We start from the raw sequence: 23376 nt of genomic DNA on the forward strand, positions 1-23376 counted from the left end.
GGAGCCTGAAATGGCCCGATCCTATAGCCATACTGATGAATATCTTGCATATCACCATAGAACCTTCATCTGGCGATGGATGGAGATAGAGACAGAGACCCACATTGGAGCACTGGACTGAGCTCCCAAGATCCAAATGAGGAGCAGAAGGAAAGAGAACGTGAGCAAAGAAGTCAGGACTGCAAGGGGTGCACCCACCCACTGAGACAGTGGGGCTGATCTAATGGGAGCTCACCAAGGCCAGCTGGACTGGGACTGAAAAAGCATGGGATAAAACTGGACTCTCTGAATATGGCGGAAAATGAGGACTGATGAGAAGCCAAGGACAATGGCACTGGGTTTTGATCCTACTGCATGTACTGGCTTTGTGGGAGCCTAGTCTGTTTGGATGCTCACCTTCCTAGACCTGGATGGAGTGGGGAGGACCTTGTACTTCCCAAAGAGCAGGGAAACCTGACTACTCTTTGGACTGGAGAGGGAGGGAGAGGGAATTGGGAGGCGGGGAGGAGGCGGGGAGGAGGCAGATATTTTTAATAAAAAAATAAAAAAGAATGATCAGATGTTCAAAGTCATTGATTCTAGGCCACATATGGAGTCTAAGGCCAGCCTGAGCTATATGAAAGCCTATCTCAGAACCAGAACAAAAAGCAAACAAAAAGGGAAACTAACACTAAAAGCACAACAACAAAATAAGCAATGTTGGAGCCCCTGGGTCTTTTAGCTGTGGCTATTCGTTGTGCAAAGAAGCTCCTGCGACTTGAGGTCACTGGAACTTGGATATTAGCTATTATGCTGCTGATGTTCCTGACGTTTTATTATGCTGAGATTTGTTTGGACCTTTCCTGGGGAACGGACCTGAGAATCTCCCAGCTTCCCAAGGAGTTTGCTGTATATCCTCAACTTTCTGAGTCTTCTGAACCTCTCAAATCCTTCCAGACCTGAACGTTTTAATTCAGAGGAAATAAGATAAAACAGAACCACAGCAGGGGAAAAATCATCTCTCTTTTTTTTTTTGTTTTGTTTTTCGAGACAGGGTTTCTCTGTGGCTTGAAAAATCATCTCTTAAGGAAGAATATAATAAATAGGATTTTTTTTCTCAAGACAGGGTTTCTGGGTAGTTTTGGAGCCTGTCCTTGAACACGCTCTGTAGACCAGACTGTCTTTGAACTCACAAGACCCACCTGGCTCTCTACGTTCTGAGTGCTGGGACTAAAGGTGTGTGCCACCACTGTCTGGCAGATTATTTCTTTCTCTTTCTTTCTTTCTTTCTTTCTTTCTTTCTTTCTTTCCTTCCTTCCTTCCTTCCTTCCTTCCTTCCTTCCTTCCTTCCTTCCTTCCTTCTTTCTTTCTTTCTTTCTTTCTTTCTTTCTTTCTTTCTTTCTTTGTTTTGAGACAGGGTTTCTTTGTGTAGACCAGGATGGTCTCTAACTCAGAGGTCTGCCTGCCTCTGCCTCCTGAGTACTAGGATTAAAGGCGTACATCACCACACCTGGCTAATAATTAGATTCTCCATTCACAGCTCCCTTTCCTTTAAAAAGTTTCTCTTTTTCTTCTTCCTTTGTTCACCCACTGAAAAAAAATGAAATGTATGCCCTGGCAATGCTGAAGTATGCATGGGCAGCCCATATATGGCTGTTCTGTTGAACTTGTCCACATTGGCTTTCATGGTCTAAGTTGGTGAGGACGACTGACCAGGTCTCTTCCTCTTGTTCACCCATTAGCAACCATTTATTTATAGGATATTGAATTTTAGCATAGCTAGGAAAAAAATTATGATTTTCCTTCCTTCCTCCCTCCATCCCTTCCTTCTTCTTCTTCCTCTTCCTTCCTTCTTTCTTTTTTTTTTTTCAAGACAGGGTTTCTCTGTAGTTTTTTGGAGCCTGTTCTCTTGTAGATCATGTTGACCTTGAACTTATCTATGTGCCTCAGCCTCCCAAGTGCTAGGTGCTAGGATTAAAGGCCTTTCTTTTTCCTCCTTTTCTTTCTTTCTTTGTTTTTCTTTCTTTCTTTCTTTCTTTCTTTCTTTCTTTCTTTCTTTCTTTCTTTTGTCTTTCTTTCTTTTTCCTTCCTTCCTTTTTTTTCTTATTTCTTTTTTGAGATTAAGACCTCACTGTGCATCCCTAACTAGCTTAGAAATTCCTATGTAGGCCAGCTGGTTCTGCACAGGGATCTGCCTCCCTCCATGTTCCACCCTGAGAGTTTCCTCTTATTGACAAATTGTCGAGACTCTGTCTAGGTAGAACCTTACTGCCTAATAGAAGAAATACCAAAAGGCAAGATTTGTTACTGTGTTTATACAAGAACACACAACTGAAACCTTCTCAACATCATACAGAAATAGAAAGTGTTAGAGAAGACTTGATGGACCATCTTATACAATCATCTTTTGTTTGTGACAACAAGAATGTCTTAATTGAAGTCAATATTGTTTTTAAAGGAGAGAAAAACTTGAATAAGACAAGTCAAAACTGGAAAAGAAATGGCCTGATTTTTTTTTACTCTGTGCATGTGCCATGGCTTTTCTTTTTAAAGATTTATTTATTATGTGTATAATATTCCTCCTGCATGTATACCTCTATGCCAGAAGAGGACACCAGACCTCATTACAGATGGTTATGAGCCATTATGTGGTTGCTGGGAATTGAACTCAGGACCTCTGGAAGAACAGCCAGTGTTCTTAACCTCTGAGCCATCTCTCCAGCCCCGCCATGGCTTTTTTTGTTGTTGTTGAAAAAATTTCTGCCTCCTCCCCGCCTCCCACTTCCCTGCCCCTCCTCCCACTCCTCTCCTCACCCTCCACTCCTCTCCCCTCCCCCCACTTTTCTCCCCCTCCCCCCAACTCACCTCCCCCTCTCCCCACTCCTCTCCCCCTCCCCCATTCCATTTCACACTCTTTGGAGTCTGAAGAAATGCCTGATTTTTACCTGACACAAATATGTTATCTGTCCCACCATGGATATTAAAAAAAAGATAAGACCTTACATCTGCTAGAATGGCTATAAAGAAAAGGAAAAAATAGGGAAGATGGGGAGAAAAAAGAAACCTTGTATAGTGTTGGTGAGAATTCAAAATTACTATAGCCATTTTGGAAAACAGTATGGAGAGACCTGCAGCTACTAAAGAGAATACCAAGTGATCCAGTAATCCAATTTTCTGGGTATATATTAAAACGAAGTGAAATTACTATGTCAAAAAGATATTTGCATTACTATCTTATTTCAGATCCAGGGTTTCATATAGTCCAGACTAGCCTGGAACTCATTATGTAGTTGAGAACGATTCAACTCCTGGTCTTCCTGACTCTACTTCCAAAGTTTTGTGATCACAGGAGTACACCACCACACCTGAAAAATATACCAGCATTCATAATAACCAAGATACAGATTTGTTTTTTGAGACAAGGTTTCTCTGTAGTTTTGGTGCCTGTCCTGGAACTAGCTCTTGTAGACCAGGCTGGCCTCGAACTTACAGAGATCCGCCTGCCTCTGCCTCCCAATGGCTGGGACTAAAGGCGTGCGCCACCACTGCCTGGCAGATACAGATTTTTTTTAAAGTGCCTATCAACAGATAGATAGAAAGAAAAATGTTGCTTCAGGGCTGAAGATGCAACTTAGTGGCAGAGAACTTGCCGAACATTCTTGCTTCTTGACCCCCCAGCACACACACACAAATGTGGCTGGGTAAATTGATGCATTCACAGTAGCCTAGCATTCAGGAGTGAGGCAGGAGGAACTTAGCCTAAGGTAGGTCTGGGTTATACTATGACCTTAGGCATATTAGAAAACTTCTGTGCTGTTTATAATACACAATGGACTATTACTTTAAGCAAAGACTATGAAGTGTCATAGGTGGCTCGAGAGGGCATTAATTATACCCAGTCAAAAAAGGAGGCACACAAAGCCAGTATCGCATCTCACCTTAAGTGGAATCTTAAAATGTCCAATTCATTGAAGCAACAGTAAATAATGTTTAGTAGAGGCTGAGGGCAGGGAAAAGGGAAATGTTACTGAAAAAATACCTTTCAGGCAGCAATGTGCAATGCAGCAATTTTAGTTTATACCTCCTGTTAATAGCATCTCCTATAGTTAAGAGTGGATTTTAATAGAACACAGAGATGCACACCTATAAGCCCAGTTACATGGGAGGCTAAGGCAGGGGATCACAAGTTGAATATTAGTCTAAATTACGTAGCAAGTTCCAGGTAACCCTACATCATTTAAGAACCCAACGCAACACAAAATGGCTAGGCATATATGGCAGAATGCTTGCCTACTATAGATAGGCAAGGATGCAGAAGGAGGTGGTGTGTTAGCTGTTCTCACCCCCAAAGAAGAAAGTATCAGAGGCACATTAATGAATCTGACTTGTTCATTCGGGAGTGTATCCATGCATTGCAATTTAACATTGTACCCCATAAAAAGACGATTTCTCAATCTGAAAAGTGGGTGAGGAATGCAGGAGCTTGTGGTCCTAAGTACTTTGAGCTCAGGAGCCTCAAGACAACACAGTGAGACCAAGAGTCAGAAAGAGTACTGCAATTGCACAAGTGGAGAACAAAGAGAATTGTCTAACCTTCGGATCAGCATGAGCATCTGTTACACCTGCGGGAGATGAAGCTGCAAAACGATGTTTAGGTAGGGTCACAGAAACAGACGCTTTTAACAGTGAATTTCTCCGTGAGTTGTGCGTTAGAATCGCTAGGTGACTATTAAAAAAAAAAAAAGAACAAAAACTCGAAGCCCAGACATCACGTAAGAACAATTGCATCTGAATCTATGGCTATGGAACCCATAGACTCTTTTTTTCTTTCTTTCTTAAAAGTCTTGTACGTGATTCCAAACAGGAGCCAAGATTTGAAAACACATACAAAATACGTGGATTTTTGGAGGAAAAGAGGCAATAGGGAACGACGCTGAAGTAAAAACCCATGCAAGACAGGGCGGCTACTGCAAGGGCAGGGACAAAAGCCAAGAATGCCAACGAAGGATTTAAGGACTGCATGTGTTTCACTGTCAGGCTCGGAGCACCCGAGACTGCTTTCAATTGATGTTATTGTTCCGTTGCGCCTGTCCTGTTCCATTTTCTCGCCCATTTTTCTCACAGTTGACAAAAAAAAAAAAAAAAAGAGAGAAAGAAATAATGACTGCAACGTTGTCTCCCACGCGTCGCGCCAGAGATGCCTATGGGCGGAGCGCGCGTGGGAGAGTCACGGCGCGCGGTCACCGGCGACCTCTCGTCAGAGCGCGGGGGGCGACGAGAATAGATGGGTGACCGGCGACTTCTCCACCGACCCTCCTCCGCCCATAGCCCCCTGTGGCCGCCTAGGCAGGGGCAAAAAGAACACTCGGGACTGCTGACGTTTCTGTGACGCGACCCTCTCGGCTGGCGGTACGGCTTCCGGCAGTGCGCGTTCACCCACCCCCCTTTTCCGCTTTCCCGCCCACGCGCCGCCTCGCCCCGCCTCGCCCCACTCCCACACACCCCCTCCCGAGTGGCCCCCTCCAGCCCGGTACAGCGCGGGGAACCATCACGGGGAACCGTCACAGGTAACCTGTGGAAAAAGCCTCCCGCGGGTTCCCCTTCCGTTCTGCCAGGCGACTTCCGCCCCAGGCCCCGCAACACGGTTGCTGTAGCCCACCCGCCGGGCGGCCGCTGAACAGTCTCTGAAGCTCGTTCCGTCGAGCGGCGGCCGACCCGCCTCTCCATCCTCCTGTCCCGCCCGCGCTCGCCTCCTCGCGGCCGGCCGGCCCGGCTCTACATGGGGGCGGGCCTCCGCAGCCCGGACTCGGCTTCCTGTTCGACAGAGGGGGCCTGGCGCTAGGCGGCGGCTACTTAGCCCGCGCCCGCCTCGGTGCGGTCACCGACCCCGGGAGGAGGCTCCAGGGCCGCTTCTCGGGCGGTTGCGCCAAGCCAGGCTCTGCGCCGCCATGGCCCCAGTGCAGCTGGAGAACCACCAGCTGATCCCTCCGGGCGGCAGCGGCTCGGCGGCAGCCCCGGCTCCTCCGCCGCCAGGATCCACGGTGGCGGCAGCTGCGGCCGCAGCTAGCCCTGGGTACCGGCTTAGCACGCTCATCGAATTTCTTCTGCACCGGGCCTACTCGGAGCTCTTGGTGTTGACGGACTTGTAAGTGCTGCGAACCCGTACCTGCTTCCCGGCTCCCCACTTGCCCTTCCCGCCCTGTGGGCCGACAGAACCTTGCGACCGCCGTTTAGTGAGCGCGGCTGTTCAGTGTAGAATTTTGGAATTCTTGGGGTTCAGGTTGCGGGGACGTGGATGAGGTTAGTTAGTATTGGGGATCTAGTTGGCGGTGAAAGCACTGAGACTGGTTAGTTTCGCGTGTTACACTTGCGCTGAAGATTGTCGTTAGGATTTTTGTCTTGCGTTCCCAATAGAACTCGATTGATTTCTTGGTGGAAATCAATTTCTTAGGTTTTTAGAACCCTAAGATTGAGAGTAAGCTTTTAGGACTATGTAAAATTCTAACTGAACACTATTTTCAAAGAAGGGAAATGTTTCACAGCCTTTTGGCAATGTTTTAAAAGTAGATTACAGTTGCTTCTCTTTGGGCTCGGGAGATAGAGATTCTGTTTAAAACATTACATTTTGAATCCCGAGTCTTTCTGAAACATTTGAAAGCGTTCGAAGTCTCTGAATGTAGTGAAAGTAAAATACGTTCTGTTAATGAGCCTGCTGGTTTCAGTCACCTAGTTACCTATGAAATGCCTTGGGACGTGATTAGGGTGTTAATCCCTTCAGAACACAAACCGAATACACTGGTGGTTCAGTGTGCGAAGAAAAGGTATTACGAAATTTTGAAACTCTGTTTTACATCTTCTAGCTGAGGTTCATAAAAGTTTTCACCTTTTATCTACCTATTGTTAGGCTCTGTCGGGTTTCTAGGAAAATACATTAATATGCAGACATTAGGAAGTATCTTGTGATAACTTTGTTACTGGAAAATTAAATATTTCATTGTACACGGCTAAAAGAATTAGAGACGGCTTCTCATACTCTTGCAAAACATTCCTTTTAGTTTTGATGCACTATTTATTGTACGAGACAAAGCTTAACCTTGCCAAAAGAGGTGTCTTTTTTTTTTTTTTTGAGACGGGGTCTTGTATAGTGAGACTGGCCTCTAACTTTCAGATGTGGTTCAGCCTCTTTCGGGCTGGGATTACTAAATTTGGGCCAGCACGCCTGCTGAGAATTGTTTTTGAACGCAAGATCTCTCATTTCTAAATGTTAGGATTAAAGGTGTTTGGCTCCTCCCCTCCCCATGACTTCTGACTGAGAGAGAAATAGCTGTCCTGTTTAGGAATTCTTGAGGTGATGGGTGGTGATGGCTGGCTGGTTGTGCACGCCTTTAATTCCAACACCCGGGAGGCAGAGGGAAATGCTGCTGGCGGATCTCTGCTTGGTCTACAGAGTTCCAGGACAGCCAGGGCTACAGGGCGTCTTGAAAAACAAAACAAAACAAAAAAATCCAGGAGAAAATTTCATATGTCCTGTGCATAGCCGTGGGAAAAAGACTGTGGTCATGGATCATGTGATTTGATTTTCTGTAGAGGAGTTGTATAAATTTATTGAGTTGTGTTCTATTTGTAAGTTTTTGGACTTGGCTTATGGAGAGGCATCTGTCTTATTGCTGTAGAATAATATAGTTTTAGTTCTACACCATTTGTGTGATGATTCCTAGACATATTTCTAGCACAGACCTCAGCTGACTTCCACATTCTGTGTCCAGATCCATACATTTCAATATCTAACGCAGGGGCTGGGTTTGGTGCTGGATATGTGCCTGGGATCTCAGCATATGGGAAGTTACAGCAAGAGGTTCATAAGTTTAGGTCAGCCTCAGGCTACATAGTGAGACTCTATTTCAAAAAAATACCCCAGAGCCAGACTTGGTGGTGCATGGCTTTAATTCCAGCAGAGGCGGGTGGGTCTACATAGTCAATTCTAAGACAAGTGAGAGCTACATAGTAAAACCCTGTTTTCAAAGCCTAAAATTCCCGCCCCCCCCACACAAAGAAACCACAAACTCACAAATAAAAACAAAAACAAAAAAAAAACACAGAGAAAAAAGTTCTTAGAATTACTTCTCTATTAGATTTGTGGTCTAAACCAGAATACCTTTGGACATGAAAAAATTGCTATAAATATAGTAGTGCACACCTGTAGCCCCAGCACTTTGGAGGTCAAGGCAGGAGGATCAGAAATTAACAGCTTGTAGGCAACTTGCAGCGCACAGGAGGGGAGGGTTGCTGTCAATTTGGGCTGCCTGGTATTATGTTTCAACAATAATAATGCCCAGTGGACTGGGAATGTAGCCTAGAGGTAGAGCATTTGCCAGGTCCTGGCTCCAGCTTTCCTGCACCACACATTAAAAAAAAAAAGACAGAAAAAGCAAGTGTACACTGGGATTATGCTGTGCGTAGGCCCTGAGAGAACTGTGTCTTATCTACTTTACCTTTTTTAGTTAATGTGCTAAGTCTTATTCTGTTCCATCTACCTACCCTAACCTTGATGTTTCTTGGCACATTGCTCTTTTTCCAAAAATACATGTCGTTTTCTTTCTCCTTTCCTTTCAGTCTTGGCTCATGTATAGCGTAGATCAAAGACTTTATCCAAGCACTCATATAATAGTACTTTGCACATTTTTTAGTGTTTCTCCCCTACAGTGCTTACTGCTTGAGACATCATTAGTTTACTGTGCTTCCCCCGTGGAATAGAAAATCCAGGAAAACAAGGATTTTGATTTGTTTTGGTTTCCCAGTGACAAGAACAATGTCTGGCATGGACTTGGGACTTAACTAAATTTAGTACATGAATGAATGAATTCTCAGAAATGTCTCTTTAAACCATGGGTAATTAAGGGAAAAGCAACTGTCTTTTTGTTGTTTATTTTTTGAGACAGGGTTTGTCTGTAATAGCCCTAGCTTGTCTCTACCTTTCAAGTTCTGGTGCACACTGCTGCAACAGTAATAATAATAATAATAATAATAATAATAATAATAATAATAATAATGTTTTTCAAGACAGCGTTCTCTATGTAACCCTGACTGCCCTAGAACTAGCTCTGTAGACCAGGCTGGCCTCGAACTCACAGGGATCCACCTCTCTGCTGGCCCAAGTGCTGGGATTTAAGGTGTGTGCCACCCCCACCCAGCACCACTTTTATTTTTGATACTTAAGAAAACAAACAAAAAACCCTTATATGGCAACTAAAATTTCTTGGTTTTGTTTTTGAGACAGTCTTGCTCTTTTGTAGCCCAGATTGACATGGAACAGCATTCTCCTGTCAGAATTAATGTATTAATGTACATTAATGTATAAGTCTTGAGGGACATGGTATTTAGTTTCTCAACATCTGGTTCTGTCTGAAACATGAAAGATAAAAAGATAGTTTTGACAGTTTTAATCCCAGCATTTAGGCAGAGGTAGGCAGATCTCTGATTTTGAGACCAGCCTGATCCAGAGTGAGTTCCAGGACAGCCAGGGCTACACAGAGAAACCCTATCTCAAAAAAACAAACAAACAAACAAACAACCCCCCCAAAAAAACCAAAAAACAACAACAAAAGAAAACTGGGGAAAAAAGTGATTATATCTTTGATATACTACCTGTGTTCCTTGGTTTGGGTTTTTTAGATCAAATCACTAGGGAGACTTAGAGTATTTATTAGTGGCTTCCTCTCAATTACCAACATCAAATGACCTATTTGTAGACTTACACACACACACACACACACACACACACACACACACACACACAAACGGTTTCAATAATTTAGATGATTTGGTTTGAGCCCCAAGTTTCTAGATTTTTTTTTTCTTCTGCTTGTTCACCCCCAACACATACTCATACTTTTTAGGGGCATATATTCTATTCTTTGCTTTTTTTTCCCCTCCAAGACAGGGTTTCTCTGTGTAGCTTTGGAGCCTGTCCTGGAACTTGCTTTGTAGCCCAGACTGTCCTGGAACTCACAGAGAGATTCACCTACCTCTGCCTCCCGAGTGCTGGGATTAAAGGCGTGTGCCACAACTGCCCAGCTATTCTTTGCTTTTTAACCTCTTTGCTAGGGTTATAGCCATATAAACTTTTACTGGTGTGGAATAAATGTGCTCTGTGCCTTCTTTCAATATTTGCATCTTAGGGTTTCCCCCCATGTGGTGAGTTTCATAAAGGAATTTAAAATAGAAGTGGAAGCATTGGGAGAAAAGGAGACAGGCAGCAAATCCTGTCCTTTACCCTGGAAATGGTAGAATTTCTGGTGGGAGCTGATCCTTTAGAGTCTCTGGGGGCAGGTAGGAGCTGGAACAATGGTTCCTGCCTTCCTATTCTACCTCTAAGTGCTTCTGTCTCCCCATCCCCCAATCCTCATTTTTCTCTCTTTTGAGAACAAGGCTTTTCAGGGAGTACTCTGAGGAGCTTTTTTTATGTAGAGGAACTTACCAGGGGCTGCTTTTATTTGCAGTCTTTGAGACAGGGTCTTACTCTATCTATTCTAGGCTGGTCTTGTGGCAATCCTCCTTCTCAGCCTCCCAAGTGCTGTAATTACAGGTGTGTGCTACTATACCTAATTCTTATTTGCAGGCTTCTAATAGGCCTTTAGCTTCTACTTGGCTTTTCGGTAAATAGGCCTTTTCAGCTCCTACTTAATTTAAACTCCCATGCATATCCTGACCTCTGCCTTGGTGTCCATCATTGTCCCGAACCCCACCTTTCTACTAGGAATTGAGCCCAGGCATGTGCTGTGTAGGTGCTCTACCACTGAACTGTATATTCCAGCTCACTATCTAGTTCCTGTCACTCTGATTATACCTGTAGCTTCCATCTATCCCAATGTCTTCCCTGAGAATAAGACAGTGCTTTCCCCTACTTGTGCCTTTCTCTGTTTATGAGGCACATGGGGTGGATGTGTGTGCATGCAGGAAGACCATTAAGCAGCTTGGGTGCATTCTTCAGGATCCAATATTTGCTGGGCAGCCTTGAGAGGTATTCAGGCCATCATGCTTAGACCGTGAGCTAGAGGTTACTGGAATGTGGAAGTTAAGAGCTTTCCAAGCATCGCTAGAGTAGTAGTATAATTTATCAATGAGAAAGTTGACATAGGTTTCTGGCAGTCAGTACTGGAGAACTAGCAAAAAGAAATCAAGAACACTGATGGTTCTATTAAAAAGTAATATAAATCACTTATGAGAGATGACTCAGTCGTTAAGAACATTGACCGCTCTTCCAGGGGACCCAGGCAGCTCACAATTGTCTGTAATTCTAAGATTCAACACCCTCACACAGACATACGTACAGGCAAAATACAAATAAATTTAAAAAATAAAAAAATATATAAATCCTTCATCTAACCATTATGCAATGTCATAATTGTCATAAAGCCTTGATTGCACCCTTAGCTTCCAGAGTCACCTATTGTAACACAACATTTCTGCTAATTATCAAAGTGCTCACAGAGGTTTGGGTTCAGAGAGGCTGATAACTAACCACTATTCCTACACCTGTAGTCATTTTGGTATTAAAAGATACCTTTTCTGACTCTGATATTGTGTGCTGATATGGAACTTGCAGTATTATTTATTTTTTAAGAGTGTTTCTAAGTAGTTCTGGTTGTCCTGGAATTCACTGTGTAGACAAGCTGGTCTCATACTGAAATAGATTCTCCTGCTTCTGCCTCCTGAGTGTTGGGATCAAAAGGTGTGCACCACCACACTCCAGGCTTGCACTTTTTAAGTGTTTAAAGTTTACATAGTATCTTCTGAATCATTTTTTTTTGTTTTGTTTTTCGAGACAGGGTTTCTCTGTGATTTTGGAGCCTGTCCTGGCACTAGCTCTTGTAGACCAGGCTGGTCTCGAACTCACAGAGATCCACCTGCCTCTGCCTCCCGAGTGCTGGGATTAAAGGCATGCGCCACCACCGCCTGGCTCTTCTGAATCATTTTGAGTGGAAAGAAATGTTGCTTTCTCAGCTTGTACTTTACAGCCATATTGTTGCTAATTTATCAGTGTAGGGAGTTAGCAGCCACTTGAGCCTGTAGTTACTGTTTGCTCAGTTTTTCTGAAAGCGTGAAGAAATAGTGTCACAGTAAAGACCATTATCACATTTTCACCAGGCATGCATATATTTAATCAACTTTTTCTTTTTTTAGATTACCAAGGAAATCTGATGTGGAAAGGTGAGTATCAAAAAAAAATCTTAAATCTTTCTCCTTATTGACTTTTTTTCTTCTAGTCTAGAGTATGGGTATGGGGCTGTTGATGGTCTAGGGGTGTGGATTAGGAACCTAGGCCCAAAGAGACGTGGAACTGTGTATTTAGTCAGAAGCACCAGGGAATGAGATTTTCTTATTCTTGGTAGTTGAATGTGTAGAACCTTTGTTCTTTAAACTTTTGTTGATGACCGACCAAGGCAAATCCTTGGGAGGAATAGGAAAATGTAACTGTCTATTTGTACTGGAAGTTGAGGAGTAGACTGGCTTTAGACAGCTGGCTCTTCATTTACCAGTTGTAGTAATGATACTGTTAAATCTTTTAGCACATTGCGTTTCGTCTCTAGCTATTGCTATTTTATAGTTGAAAATTTTTTGAGTCAATTTTAAATTTGGGGCTTAAGACAACACTGTTGTTTCCATAGGCCAAAGGAATAAGATAAATTAAGATTTAAGGAGATTATGTTATTGGGGTTTAAATTGGGACTATAATACAAAGCTAACTTCATTATATCTTTCATACTACCAGTGCGCCTTGGTATTGGTTTTAAAGACCAAGTCACTAGGGAAGTTTATAGTATTCGTTAGTTCTTCATTACTAACACCACATGCTCTGTTTGTAGACTTAGACACAAATCAAAAAGATAGAGCTGGAAGACACTACTGAAACTTAACCTATATAATAACTTGGCTGGTCAGTTTTTTTTTTAAATTGTTGTTGTTTCGAGGCAGGATTTCTCTGTGCAAAAATATACTAGACAAACCTAGAGAGGAGCAGCACTGATGTTCTGAGTCCTGTGTAGGCGGTGTCCAGGTGGTTGTGTGGTGTTGGGGGTTGAACAGAGCCTTATATTCTGAGCTCCAACCCCAGCCCTGTCAGAAGTCAATGTAATTTTAGCACTTGTGTTGTGTCACAGTCTTGCTTGTTTTTTTTCTATAATCCTTGACAGACACTGACAAAGAGCCATAAGTGCGTCCTTGGCTTTTCTTTTTCTGTTTCCAGTAATCATGGTATTGACTGTTCTTAAAGAAGCTTTTCAGGTTGTGTGTGGTCCTTCTACACTCTCAGTAGCAGCTTGACTTTGACGTATTCAGTCAGCATTAGACTTCAGCAAAAACTTACTTGCATGCATTGCGTCATGGTGATGTTATTGGCAAGATGCAGAGATGTTGGTTGGACTTGTAGTTCATTGCAAAGTCACATTAAAATTAATAAATTCATCTGCACTTGGAGGTAGGTTGGTATTCTGGGTTTTGCCATTAGTCTTGGCATGTTGAAGTTTTCTTTTTTTCCAGTGTCTTAGACAATAAAAGGTATGATTATCAGTTGTGTAGTGGTCCTGAAGTAAAGAGCTCTAGCTAACATAGGCAGAGAGTTTTTAATGAAGCTCTTAAAGCTTCATGAGATGATAAAAATATGGGTGATTGCTGGGTGAAAAAGCATAGATGTGAGTACAGTATTAAAATACATATGGAAAGACCTACTTTCCTTTTACTTTCAGCTTGTCTTTAATTTGGCTAAGGTAATGAACTTTGCCATTGAAATTGGTGTGAAGAGTTCATACTGAAGTTCTTTGTTAAGTTTTTTTTCAGTTATGCTATTGCAACTTGGGAAATAACCCTTGATTTTGTAGAAAGAACACACTTCCAAGTTTTGGTAAAGAATATATTTCAACTCCTCTAACCAAAATGGTAACTAATTAACAGTAGTTTCAGTTAAGAAATTTATACTTCATAGCTCCTAAATTAGTCTCTTCTGACTCATTTAATGCCCACTACTTCATATCCATGAATTTAATATATCATAAGAATCATTTATTATAATAAAAATTAGTTTAAAAATGTAGTTCAAAAAAATTAAAAAATAAAAATGTAGTTCGTTGTGGAAAAACTGCTATTGGATCTATTGCACTGTGGTCAAAGTTTCAGACAGGAAGGACCCAAAGAAGAGATGAAAATATTTATATAAATATTTTAGGTTAAGTTTGTTGTGTTTGTAAACAAATACTTTAAAAATTTAGATTTGAAACAGATTGTGAGATATAATGTGCTGGTTTCAGATGAGAATTATTTTATTTTACAGGAAAATAGAAATTGTACAGTTTGCTAGCCGGACACGTCAACTCTTCGTTCGATTATTAGCTTTAGTAAAATGGGCTAATGATGCTGGCAAAGTAGAAAAGTGTGCGGTGAGTTAAACTTGATTTTACTTTATAAAATAACTTGAAAGCTGGACATGGTAACACATGTCTGTGATCTTAGCATCCAGGAAACTGTGTAAAAGACAGTTGTAAATTCCAGGTTAGGGAGACTACATGGCATGATGCTGTCTTGAAAGAAGCAAAATAACTTTAAATGTTTTGCATAATTTACAAATTTAGCTTTAATATCTCTTGATTAAATGTTATTACTGATGTCAATAATCATGTTCCTTTATGAAATTCCAAAATGAATTTCTGCCGAAGCATAATATTTATTTTTGGACACTTGATCAAAAGGAAGATGAGGAGATACCTAGAAGACATTACTTGAGGAACTAAAAGGGAGAAATGGTTAGCAGGCTCCAAAAACCACAGAGAAACCCTGTCTGGACAAACCAAACCAAAAAAAAAAAAAAAAAAAAAAAAAAAAAACAAAATTGTATGAGTCTTTAGAGCTGCGATTCTCAACCTGTGGGTTGCAAACCCTTTGGCAACCCTGTATCTCCAATAATATTTACATTATGATTCATAGCAGTAACACAATTACAGTTATAAAGTAGCAACAAAAATAATTTTATGCTTAGGGGTCACCACAACATGAGGAACTGTATTAAAGGGTTGCAGCCTTAGGTAGGTTGAGAACCACTGAGCTAGAGTTTGTAAGGTTCTCTCAAAGTTTGCTTATTGATTTCTGATGTCCTGATGAGAATGGCAGAATCTGTATTTTCTATTTTCACAGATGAGATTGATATGATTTCTAGAAAATACATGGCTTCTTCAAGGTCACAGAACTGATGATGACATGTATCTGTTCAGTTGTTAGTTCATTTACTCACGCTCCGAAACTACTGAACACGTGTTATAAGAGATAGCAGGGAATGACTTGAATAAAGCATAGTCCCTGTCTTCAGGAAGCTCATAGTCTTTTGACTGTTGAATTACTCTTAATTCAAGGAAATGACTTCATAGAGTGAAGTGTAACAAACACTAAATCTAGCCCTTAAAACTGTTTTAAGGGGCTGGAAATTGGTAGTAGTTTTAGATCATGTACTTGTCTCTAGTGCTGCGTGAACCAGTCATGGTGATGTTTGCCTGTAATCCCAGCACTTGGGAGATGAAGGCAGAAGGATCACAAGTTTAAGATCATCCTTAGCTACATAGTCAGTTGACTCTAGCAACAGATCCTGTTTCCACACAACAATGACGACAACAACAACCAATCAAGTTTTAAGCTAAGAATGTTAAGAGGACAAGCTAGGGTCCTTGAATGAGCTTACTGAGCAAACTTGGGAGGATGATTCAGTGTTCACAGATGAGGAGCACTGCCTCTTGTTTTACTTCAATCACTCCTAATGAATTCATACTGGGAAGGGTAGTTAGATAGTGAATAAAGTACTGAAATGCAGACAGCATTTGCCTACTTTAATTAAGGTTCCCTTTTTAAGTTCAGCTCTACAAGACCAAATGTGAATGGGAAAGGAAGTGCAGAGCTATACTAAGCTTCACAATGATGTTAGAATTCCATTTTTTGTTTTCTTTTATTTAATGACATTTAAAAAAGGTTATTAGTTTTCAGGCCAGTTAAGATTACTGGGTCCCAGGTTCCACTCTCAGGACCCACATAGCAGCTCACAACTGCCTATAATTCCAGTTCCAGGAGATCTGACATACTCACATACATAAAGGCAAAACACCAATACACCTAAAATAAAATCAATTATTTTTTAAAAAAAGGTTATTAGCTTTCATAGGTTAAAGCAGATTAACAAATTGGTACTAGCTAAATTATGTATGAGAACTTCAAAAATTCTCTGAGATTTATTAAGCTTCTTAAATATTTATTTTCTTAGCATTCTTGTAAATTGAAAATATATTAATGGAGAATTTTTCTTTGTAAGTTGATGAAGGTGCTTATTTCACAAAAATCCCACTCTACAAAGAATCTACAGCATAGTTGTGTTTCTTACATTTCACCTCAGTTTTTAGCCTGTTGTCTTTGCTTAGCCTCTTTCACTTGATTGCCTAATTATAACCAAAACTTATGCAAAAGTTGCCAAACTAAAAGGAGGAGAAAGATCAAAGATTGATATGTCCATCACCATGAACAATTTTAGAATTTTTATCACCATAGAAAGAACATTTATCTATTGCTCCTAGCCCTTACCTATAGGAACCATTAACCTACTTACTTATCTGTTTGAATTTACCTACTCGAAACATTTCTTATAAATGGATTCATGTGCTTTCTCAAAGGCTTCTTTATAATGTTTTTAGTATGTGTCAGTACTTCATTTATATTGAATTGCACAGAAACCCTCATTTTTTTATCTCCTCTAGTTGGAATCGATAATGTTACAAAGTTTTTTGTGTATGCCTTTCTTTCTTTTGAATACATACCTAAGGTGAAGTGGTTGTATCATAGATAATTGTTTCATCAGCTAGACTGTTCTTTAAAATGGCTGTACCATTTTACAATCCCACCAGCAATATATGAAGGATCTAATTTTTCCATATCTATAATAATAAACTGCTTTGAATTTAGCCATCCTAGTCATATCTCACTAGGGTTTTCACTGTCTATTCATACATCCTGACTGATTTCCCTGTGTCTCTTTTTTGAGGTAGTATTTTACTGTGTTGTCTAGACTGGCCTTGTATTTGCTGTGTTATCTGTGCTGAAGTCAAGCTTGTGATCTTCCTGCTTCAGTGTACTGAGTGCTGGATTACAGGCATGTACCACCATGCCTGCCTTCCACTAAAGTTTCAGCATCTATTTCCCTGTTGACTGATGATGAGCATATTTTCATTGGCCATTTGTATTTCTTCCTTAGAGAAATGTCCATTCACTGCTCAAAGTCTAACAATTTTTAACCAAATTGATAGTTGGCGTGCAAATATGTTTAAAAACCATGATAATTACTAGGTTTACTAATAAGTTGCTCAAAACTAAAGCATTAGCATTAATTTGATTTCTTCCTTCTTTTTTGGTTTTTTGAGACAGAGTTTCTCTGTGTAACAGCCCTGGCTGTCCTAGAACTAGCTCTGTAGACCAGGGTGGTCTCTGTTGCTTCTGCCTCCCGAGTGCTAGGATCAAAGGCAAAAGCCACTACCATCTGACTAATTTGCTTTCTAAGTTTAGAGTATCTGGACCTGTTAGAGTATCTGATTACACAGATCTACAGGCTAGATAAACTGTTATCTCAGTTTATCTCCCATCTTCCCAGAGGGAAGTTCTCTGGTTTTCTTTTCTCTTAACCGGCCTTACAGACCTTTTCTCCTGAGTGATAAGGAACCTTTTCTCCTGAGTGATAAGATTTTTTTTTCCTAGGCAGCGTTTCTGTGTTGTCACTCTGGCTATCTGATCTAGAATTTGCTCTGTAGACCTGGCTTGGCCTCAAACTCACAGAGATCCAACTGCCTCTGTCTTGCAAGTGCTGGGATTAAAGGTGTGCACCATCACCACCCAGCAAAGTAACAAGATTCTTTTTTTTTTTTTTTTTTCCTGAGACAGGCTTTCTCTGTGTAACAGTCCTGGCTGTCCTGGAAGTCTCTTTGTAGTCCAGTCTGGCCTCAAACTCACAGATCCGCCTACCTCTTCCTGAGTACTGGTATTAGAAGTGAGCACCACCACCAAAAAGATTTCTTTTTAAATTTTTTTAAAATGTGGATTGGTGTTTTGCCATGATTGTCAGGTCCCCTGGAACTGGAGTTACTGATAGTTGTGAGCTGCCGTGTGGGTACAGGGAATTGAACCTGGGTTCTCTGGAAGAGCAGCCCGTGTTCTTAACCACCTACCCATCTCTCCAGTCCTGAAAAATTTTAAAATGGCCTAAATCCAAGATAAAATGAATTCAGCAGTTGACACTGTTTATTAGTTTCATGGCTATGAATATGAATTTAGCGTTGGTGGTGTTGATAGACTTGCACTAGTTACAAAAGGTAGCATTTCTTCTGGCTCTAACTAAGAAATAAAAGGTCTTTACCTGTGAATCTATTTTTCTTATCTCTAAGGTGATAGTAATTATAGGGTTGTAGAAATTAGATAATAAAATAACTAGAAATGAAAAGAAGATACAGATCACTGTCAGGGTATGATGCCCTATTGCATTAATTCTGGGTTACAGTGTTTTAAGTTGTCTACCAGAAGCTTGTTTGAAGGACATGAGCGAAAGGAATGCTAGGTATTGATGTAAAACAGAACTAAAGGTTTGAAAGAGAAAGTATTTCAGTCTTGTGATGACTCTACTAGTCTATTGAATAGAGAACTGATAGAATTTAGCTCTGTAGACCAGGCTGGTCTCGAACTCACAGAGATCCACCTGCCTCTGCCTCCCGAGTGCTGGGATTAAAGGCGTGTGATACCAACGCCCGTATTGGGTAGAAAGTTGCCCGGATCTCATACTGGCAGTATGTACTTAGTGTTTTCTATGTTCTGAAGATTAAGTATGTGGTACTTAATTCTCAGAACAACTTCATGAGGTTGGGAATCTTACCTCCATTTTACTGCTGAAAACCTTAGGCATAGAAAGGTTGACCTATTTGTCAAAGTGGACAGGACTAGTAAGTTAGAGTTAAAATTTTGATCAAGGCAATCTTGGAGTCCATGATTTTAACTACTTTATTGCTGCCCAACCCTAGAAGTCTATCACATTAAAACCATTTTATTTTACTCTTTTCTTAATATTTGGTATTATGACTGAGTGGTGTCAAAAGTGGAAAAATGAAAGAAAAGTACTGTTTTAGTGTCATACAAATAAACACTTCTTCAAATAAATGTGGAACCACTTATTTTAATACCGTTTGAAGCTTGCTTAGGAGTGAGTTAATGGTATTTAATGAAGAAAGCAATTTTCAAGGCAGCTTATTTACCCTTTGCTTTAAAGATGATCTCAAGCTTTTTAGATCAGCAAGCTATCTTGTTTGTGGACACCGCTGATCGCTTGGCCTCCTTAGCTAGAGATGCTCTGGTCCATGCACGCCTGCCTAGTTTTGCTATCCCATATGCCATTGATGTGCTGACTACTGGCTCTTATCCACGACTTCCAACCTGCATCAGGGTAAGTGCTTTGCTCCTGTACTCGTACAAGTTCAAGACTTTGGGTTTAGATTATGTAGCATAGGAAAAACAATATTTTAAAAACCAGTTTATATAGTTGTTTTTTTCTCTACAAGTAAAAGTGTGGTAGTTTGAAATAAATTGGGGCTACGATGTGAGTAAATATTGAACTGGGGAATCTTTTCTTTCCTCCTTTCTTTTTCCTTTTTTCCCTCCATTTCCTCCCCTTTCCCTGTCCTTGTTGGGAGTGAGCAGATAGGCAAATATTATTTGGTGTCATTTCAGGTGTGAAAATAATTGGCACAGCAGTAGCATTTTGGAAGTGCATTCAAAATGTATTATGGTAGTTGAATGAATTGGTGCTATTGTTTTCTATACATTTAGGAAATAGAGGAAGTCATGTGATATTAATTTGGTGTCATAAATGGAGCACGAGGAAGAACATGGTTTTGGCAAGGTGACAGAACTATTTGCATTCAAATGCATAGTCACTATTATTAGATGTAGATAACAGAAATGAGTGTTGTGGTTGTCTTGAGTAAAGTAAGAAAATGTATCAAGACAAGTGCAGGTAAACAATTTCATCTTTCTGTATATTATTTTTTTCGTAGGATAAAATTATTCCTCCAGACCCAATTACCAAAATTGAGAAACAAGCCACACTTCATCAACTTAATCAGATTCTTAGACATAGGCTTGTAACAACAGATCTTCCTCCACAGCTAGCAAATCTTACAGTGGGTATGTACCTGAAATTTTTTTTTTGTAAGAATATATTTTTGAGCTCGTTGGGCAGTGGTGGTGCAAACCTTTAATTCCAGCACTTTGGAGGCAGAGGTAGGTGAATCTCTGTGAGTTTGAGTCCAAGCTTGTCTACAGAGCTAGTTCCAGGACAACCAAGCCTACACAAAGAAATCCTGTCTTCAAACAAACAAACAAACAAAATATTTTCTTGCACTGGAGAGATGGCTCAGAGATTAAGAGCACTGGCTGCCCTTCTAGAAGTCTTGAGTTTAATTCCCAGCAACCACTTGGGGGCTCACAACTATCTATAATGAGATGTGGTACCCTCTGCAGGCATATATGCAGGCAGAACACTGTATACATAATAAATAAATAGAATTTTTTAAAAGAATATTTTCTTAAATGTCCTTTTGGTTTTGTTCATAGAACAAGTAAAGTTTTAATTTTTGTGGTATTTGAACCTATGATTTGCCATCCATTTTTTTCTTTTTAGTATCTTAAAAATACAGTGCTGGTATTTGTTTCTGGGGGGGAGTTAGTGGTATTATTCGAGGCTGAAAGAGAAAAGAGGCCCCAAAGTTGATCATGGAGAACATGCTGTGCTGTTTATTTATATGTAGGAAGAGTTGCCTTTGGTTTCTCAATGACCTAGACATTGGTTACTGTCTATGTCTGAACTATTGGCTTGTTTCAACACTTAGGACAAAGCTTACAGTCCATTTAAAATGTTTCATAAATGAGATTGAAACTTGGAGATTAGCCAGAAGCTTATTGTTTTAAAGCAATGTCCATTTCTTCCTCTTCTAAAAGCAAATGGCCGCGTGAAGTTTCGAGTTGAAGGAGAATTTGAAGCAACCTTGACAGTAATGGGTGATGATCCAGAAGTTCCATGGCGCCTTCTCAAGCTAGAAATTCTAGTTGAGGATAAGGAAACAGGAGGTAAATCGTCTTAGTACTGGTCTTGTCATTCTTCTTTCTTTAATTTTTATTTATTTATTTGTTTATTTATAGTTTGACATTTTTATATTGAAGTATTCCTACAGAAAAATGTGTAGCAATGTATTCTGTAATTTGAAGCAAAATTTTGATGATAATAATTATCTACTGACTGGAGAAATTTCAGTGTTTCCCAATGTATATTGTTCTGTAGTTTTCTCAAGATAATATTGGTTCCTCTTTTTTTTTTTAATTTTAGATTCATTTTTAAATTTTAGTGTACACTTCCTTGGTTAATGTTATAATACTGACCTCTCTTTCCAATTAACTGCCTTCTTTTCTTCTACCAATGGAAGATGGCCGAGCTTTGGTTCATAGCATGCAAATCGACTTTATCCATCAGTTGGTGCAGTCTAGGCTCTTTGCTGATGAGAAACCTCTTCAGGACATGTACAACTGCCTACGTATCCTTCTGAAATTTGAGACATGTACTGTGAGGATTTTGTGTCTTCCTCTTTCCTCTACATTTTCTGTTTATCCTTTGTCCTGAGTGTAGTAATCTGGTCTCTCCTTCCCGTACCTCATCTCTTGAATAGAAATAGGCATGGAGAACCAGCCAGTATGAACATTAATGATATATCTATAATAAGACTGATAGCAAATTTTACCGCCGACTTTGCAGGCAACTCCTAAAAGTGATTACTTAGAAATAGTAATGTTTGCTGGGCAAGGTGGTACATGCCTATAATCTCAGCATCTGAGAGGCAAGGCTCTGTAGCTAGTTCAAAGCCAGCCTGCATTACATAATGAGAACCTGTCTCAAAAAGAGGTACCATTTTGGTGAAAATGTGTTATTTGATTAATTCGTATTTTCTAAACGATGAATTAAGGGATAAACCCGGACCTAGTTTTGTTTATTTAGGCCAAAATTGTCAACCTTTTTTCTAAAATTATGCCACATATTTTACTACTTCTTATGATTTGTCATTTGAGAATATAATTTCAGGCAACCACAGGTTTTGTCTTATTTAGGACGAGTCATTAGACCAAGATGATTCCAAAAACTTCCTTTATTTCTAGCTTTTTGGGCATAGATTCCTTGTTAGATGACATTTGCCTGTGATTATTGCCTGCTTGAAGAGCATATTATGTTTGATTTTCTTAACATGATAAATCAGATTGTTTCTGCTTATCTCTTCAATTAGAAGTGTTACATTCCCAGACTCTGATGTTAATCCGAGAGAGATGGGGTGACCTTGTACAAGTGGAAAGGTATCACGCTGGAAAGTGCCTCTCTCTCTCAGTTTGGAAGTAAGTGAAATTGGTTCTGGTGGTTTGTGTGATTCGTGAAAGCTGTTTTCGTTGTTGTTGTTTTTTGGTTTTTATGGTTTCTTTTCCACATAGAACTGATTTACTATATATGAATAGCTATGTGCCCAGAATTATGTGATTTAATTAGTAAGGTTCCAGTATCATGTAGACCACGTGTAACATCTGTAGTGTCAATCCATGACAGTTTGGGAGAGGTTCAAAAGAATTTGTGTTGATGTTCATGAGTGAGATTGGTTTGTAATTCTCTTTCTTGGTTGAGTCTTTGGTTTTGGTATCAGAGTAACTGTAGCTTCATAAAAGGAGTTTGGCAATGACTCTTCCGTTTTTATTTTATGAAACACATTAAAGAGTATAGTTATTAGCTCTTCTTGGAAGTTCTGCTAGAATTCTGCATTAAAACCATCTGTTCCTGGACTTTTTTTGGTAGGGAGGTTTTTGATGACAGCTTCTAATTCCTTGTGACTTATAGGTCTATTTAGATTGTTCACCTGGTCTTGATTTAATTTTGGTATATGGTACTTATATAAATAAATGTCCATTTCTTTTACATTTTCCAATTTTGTGACATACAGGTTTTTGTAGTAAGAACGAAAGATTCCCTGAATCTTTCCTCTGTGTCTGTGGTTATGCCCCCCTTTTCATTTCTGATCTTATTAATTTGCGTGCTCTCTCTCTGCCATTTGATTAGTTTGGATAGGGGTTTGTCAATCTTGTTGATTTTTCTCCAAGAACCAGCTTTTTGTTTCATTGATTCTTTTTTTTTATTTTTTTTTATTTTATTGAGAATAAGAAAAAAAAGTTTCCGCCTACTCCCAGCCTCCCATTTCCCTCCCCCTCCCCCACTCTTCTCCCCCTCCCCCCTCTCTTCTCCCCCTCCCCCCACTC

At 40.2% G+C, this 23376-nt stretch overlaps 1 protein-coding gene and 1 long non-coding RNA gene across 4 annotated transcripts in view; one reads left to right on the forward strand and one right to left on the reverse strand.

Annotated features, from left to right (window-relative positions):
• Window positions 1-5146, reverse strand: part of LOC126512807 (uncharacterized) — a 21599-nt gene extending 16453 nt beyond the window's left edge. Inside the window, exon 1 of the long non-coding RNA XR_007595156.1 lies at window positions 4573-5146. This is a non-coding gene — a long non-coding RNA (uncharacterized lncRNA). The remainder of the gene's footprint in view (window positions 1-4572) is intronic.
• A 399-nt stretch (window positions 5147-5545) lies between these two features.
• Med14 (mediator complex subunit 14) overlaps window positions 5546-23376 on the forward strand; it is an 89492-nt gene continuing 71661 nt past the window's right edge. For all 3 annotated transcript variants that reach the window (XM_050160754.1, XM_050160757.1, XM_050160756.1), the window contains exons 1-8: window positions 5546-6124; window positions 12163-12189; window positions 14306-14411; window positions 19307-19480; window positions 20091-20220; window positions 21034-21162; window positions 21516-21623; window positions 22338-22470. In XM_050160754.1, the coding sequence (XP_050016711.1) occupies window positions 5928-6124; window positions 12163-12189; window positions 14306-14411; window positions 19307-19480; window positions 20091-20220; window positions 21034-21162; window positions 21516-21623; window positions 22338-22470 (1004 nt within the window). In that variant the 5' untranslated portion in view covers window positions 5546-5927. The remainder of the gene's footprint in view (window positions 6125-12162; window positions 12190-14305; window positions 14412-19306; window positions 19481-20090; window positions 20221-21033; window positions 21163-21515; window positions 21624-22337; window positions 22471-23376) is intronic.

Source organism: Alexandromys fortis, unplaced genomic scaffold (assembly GCF_014885135.2).
Source record: "Alexandromys fortis isolate MF-2015 unplaced genomic scaffold, M_Fortis_MF-2015_v1.1 scaffold_83, whole genome shotgun sequence".
In the NCBI taxonomy this organism is placed as follows: Eukaryota; Metazoa; Chordata; class Mammalia; order Rodentia; family Cricetidae; genus Alexandromys; species Alexandromys fortis.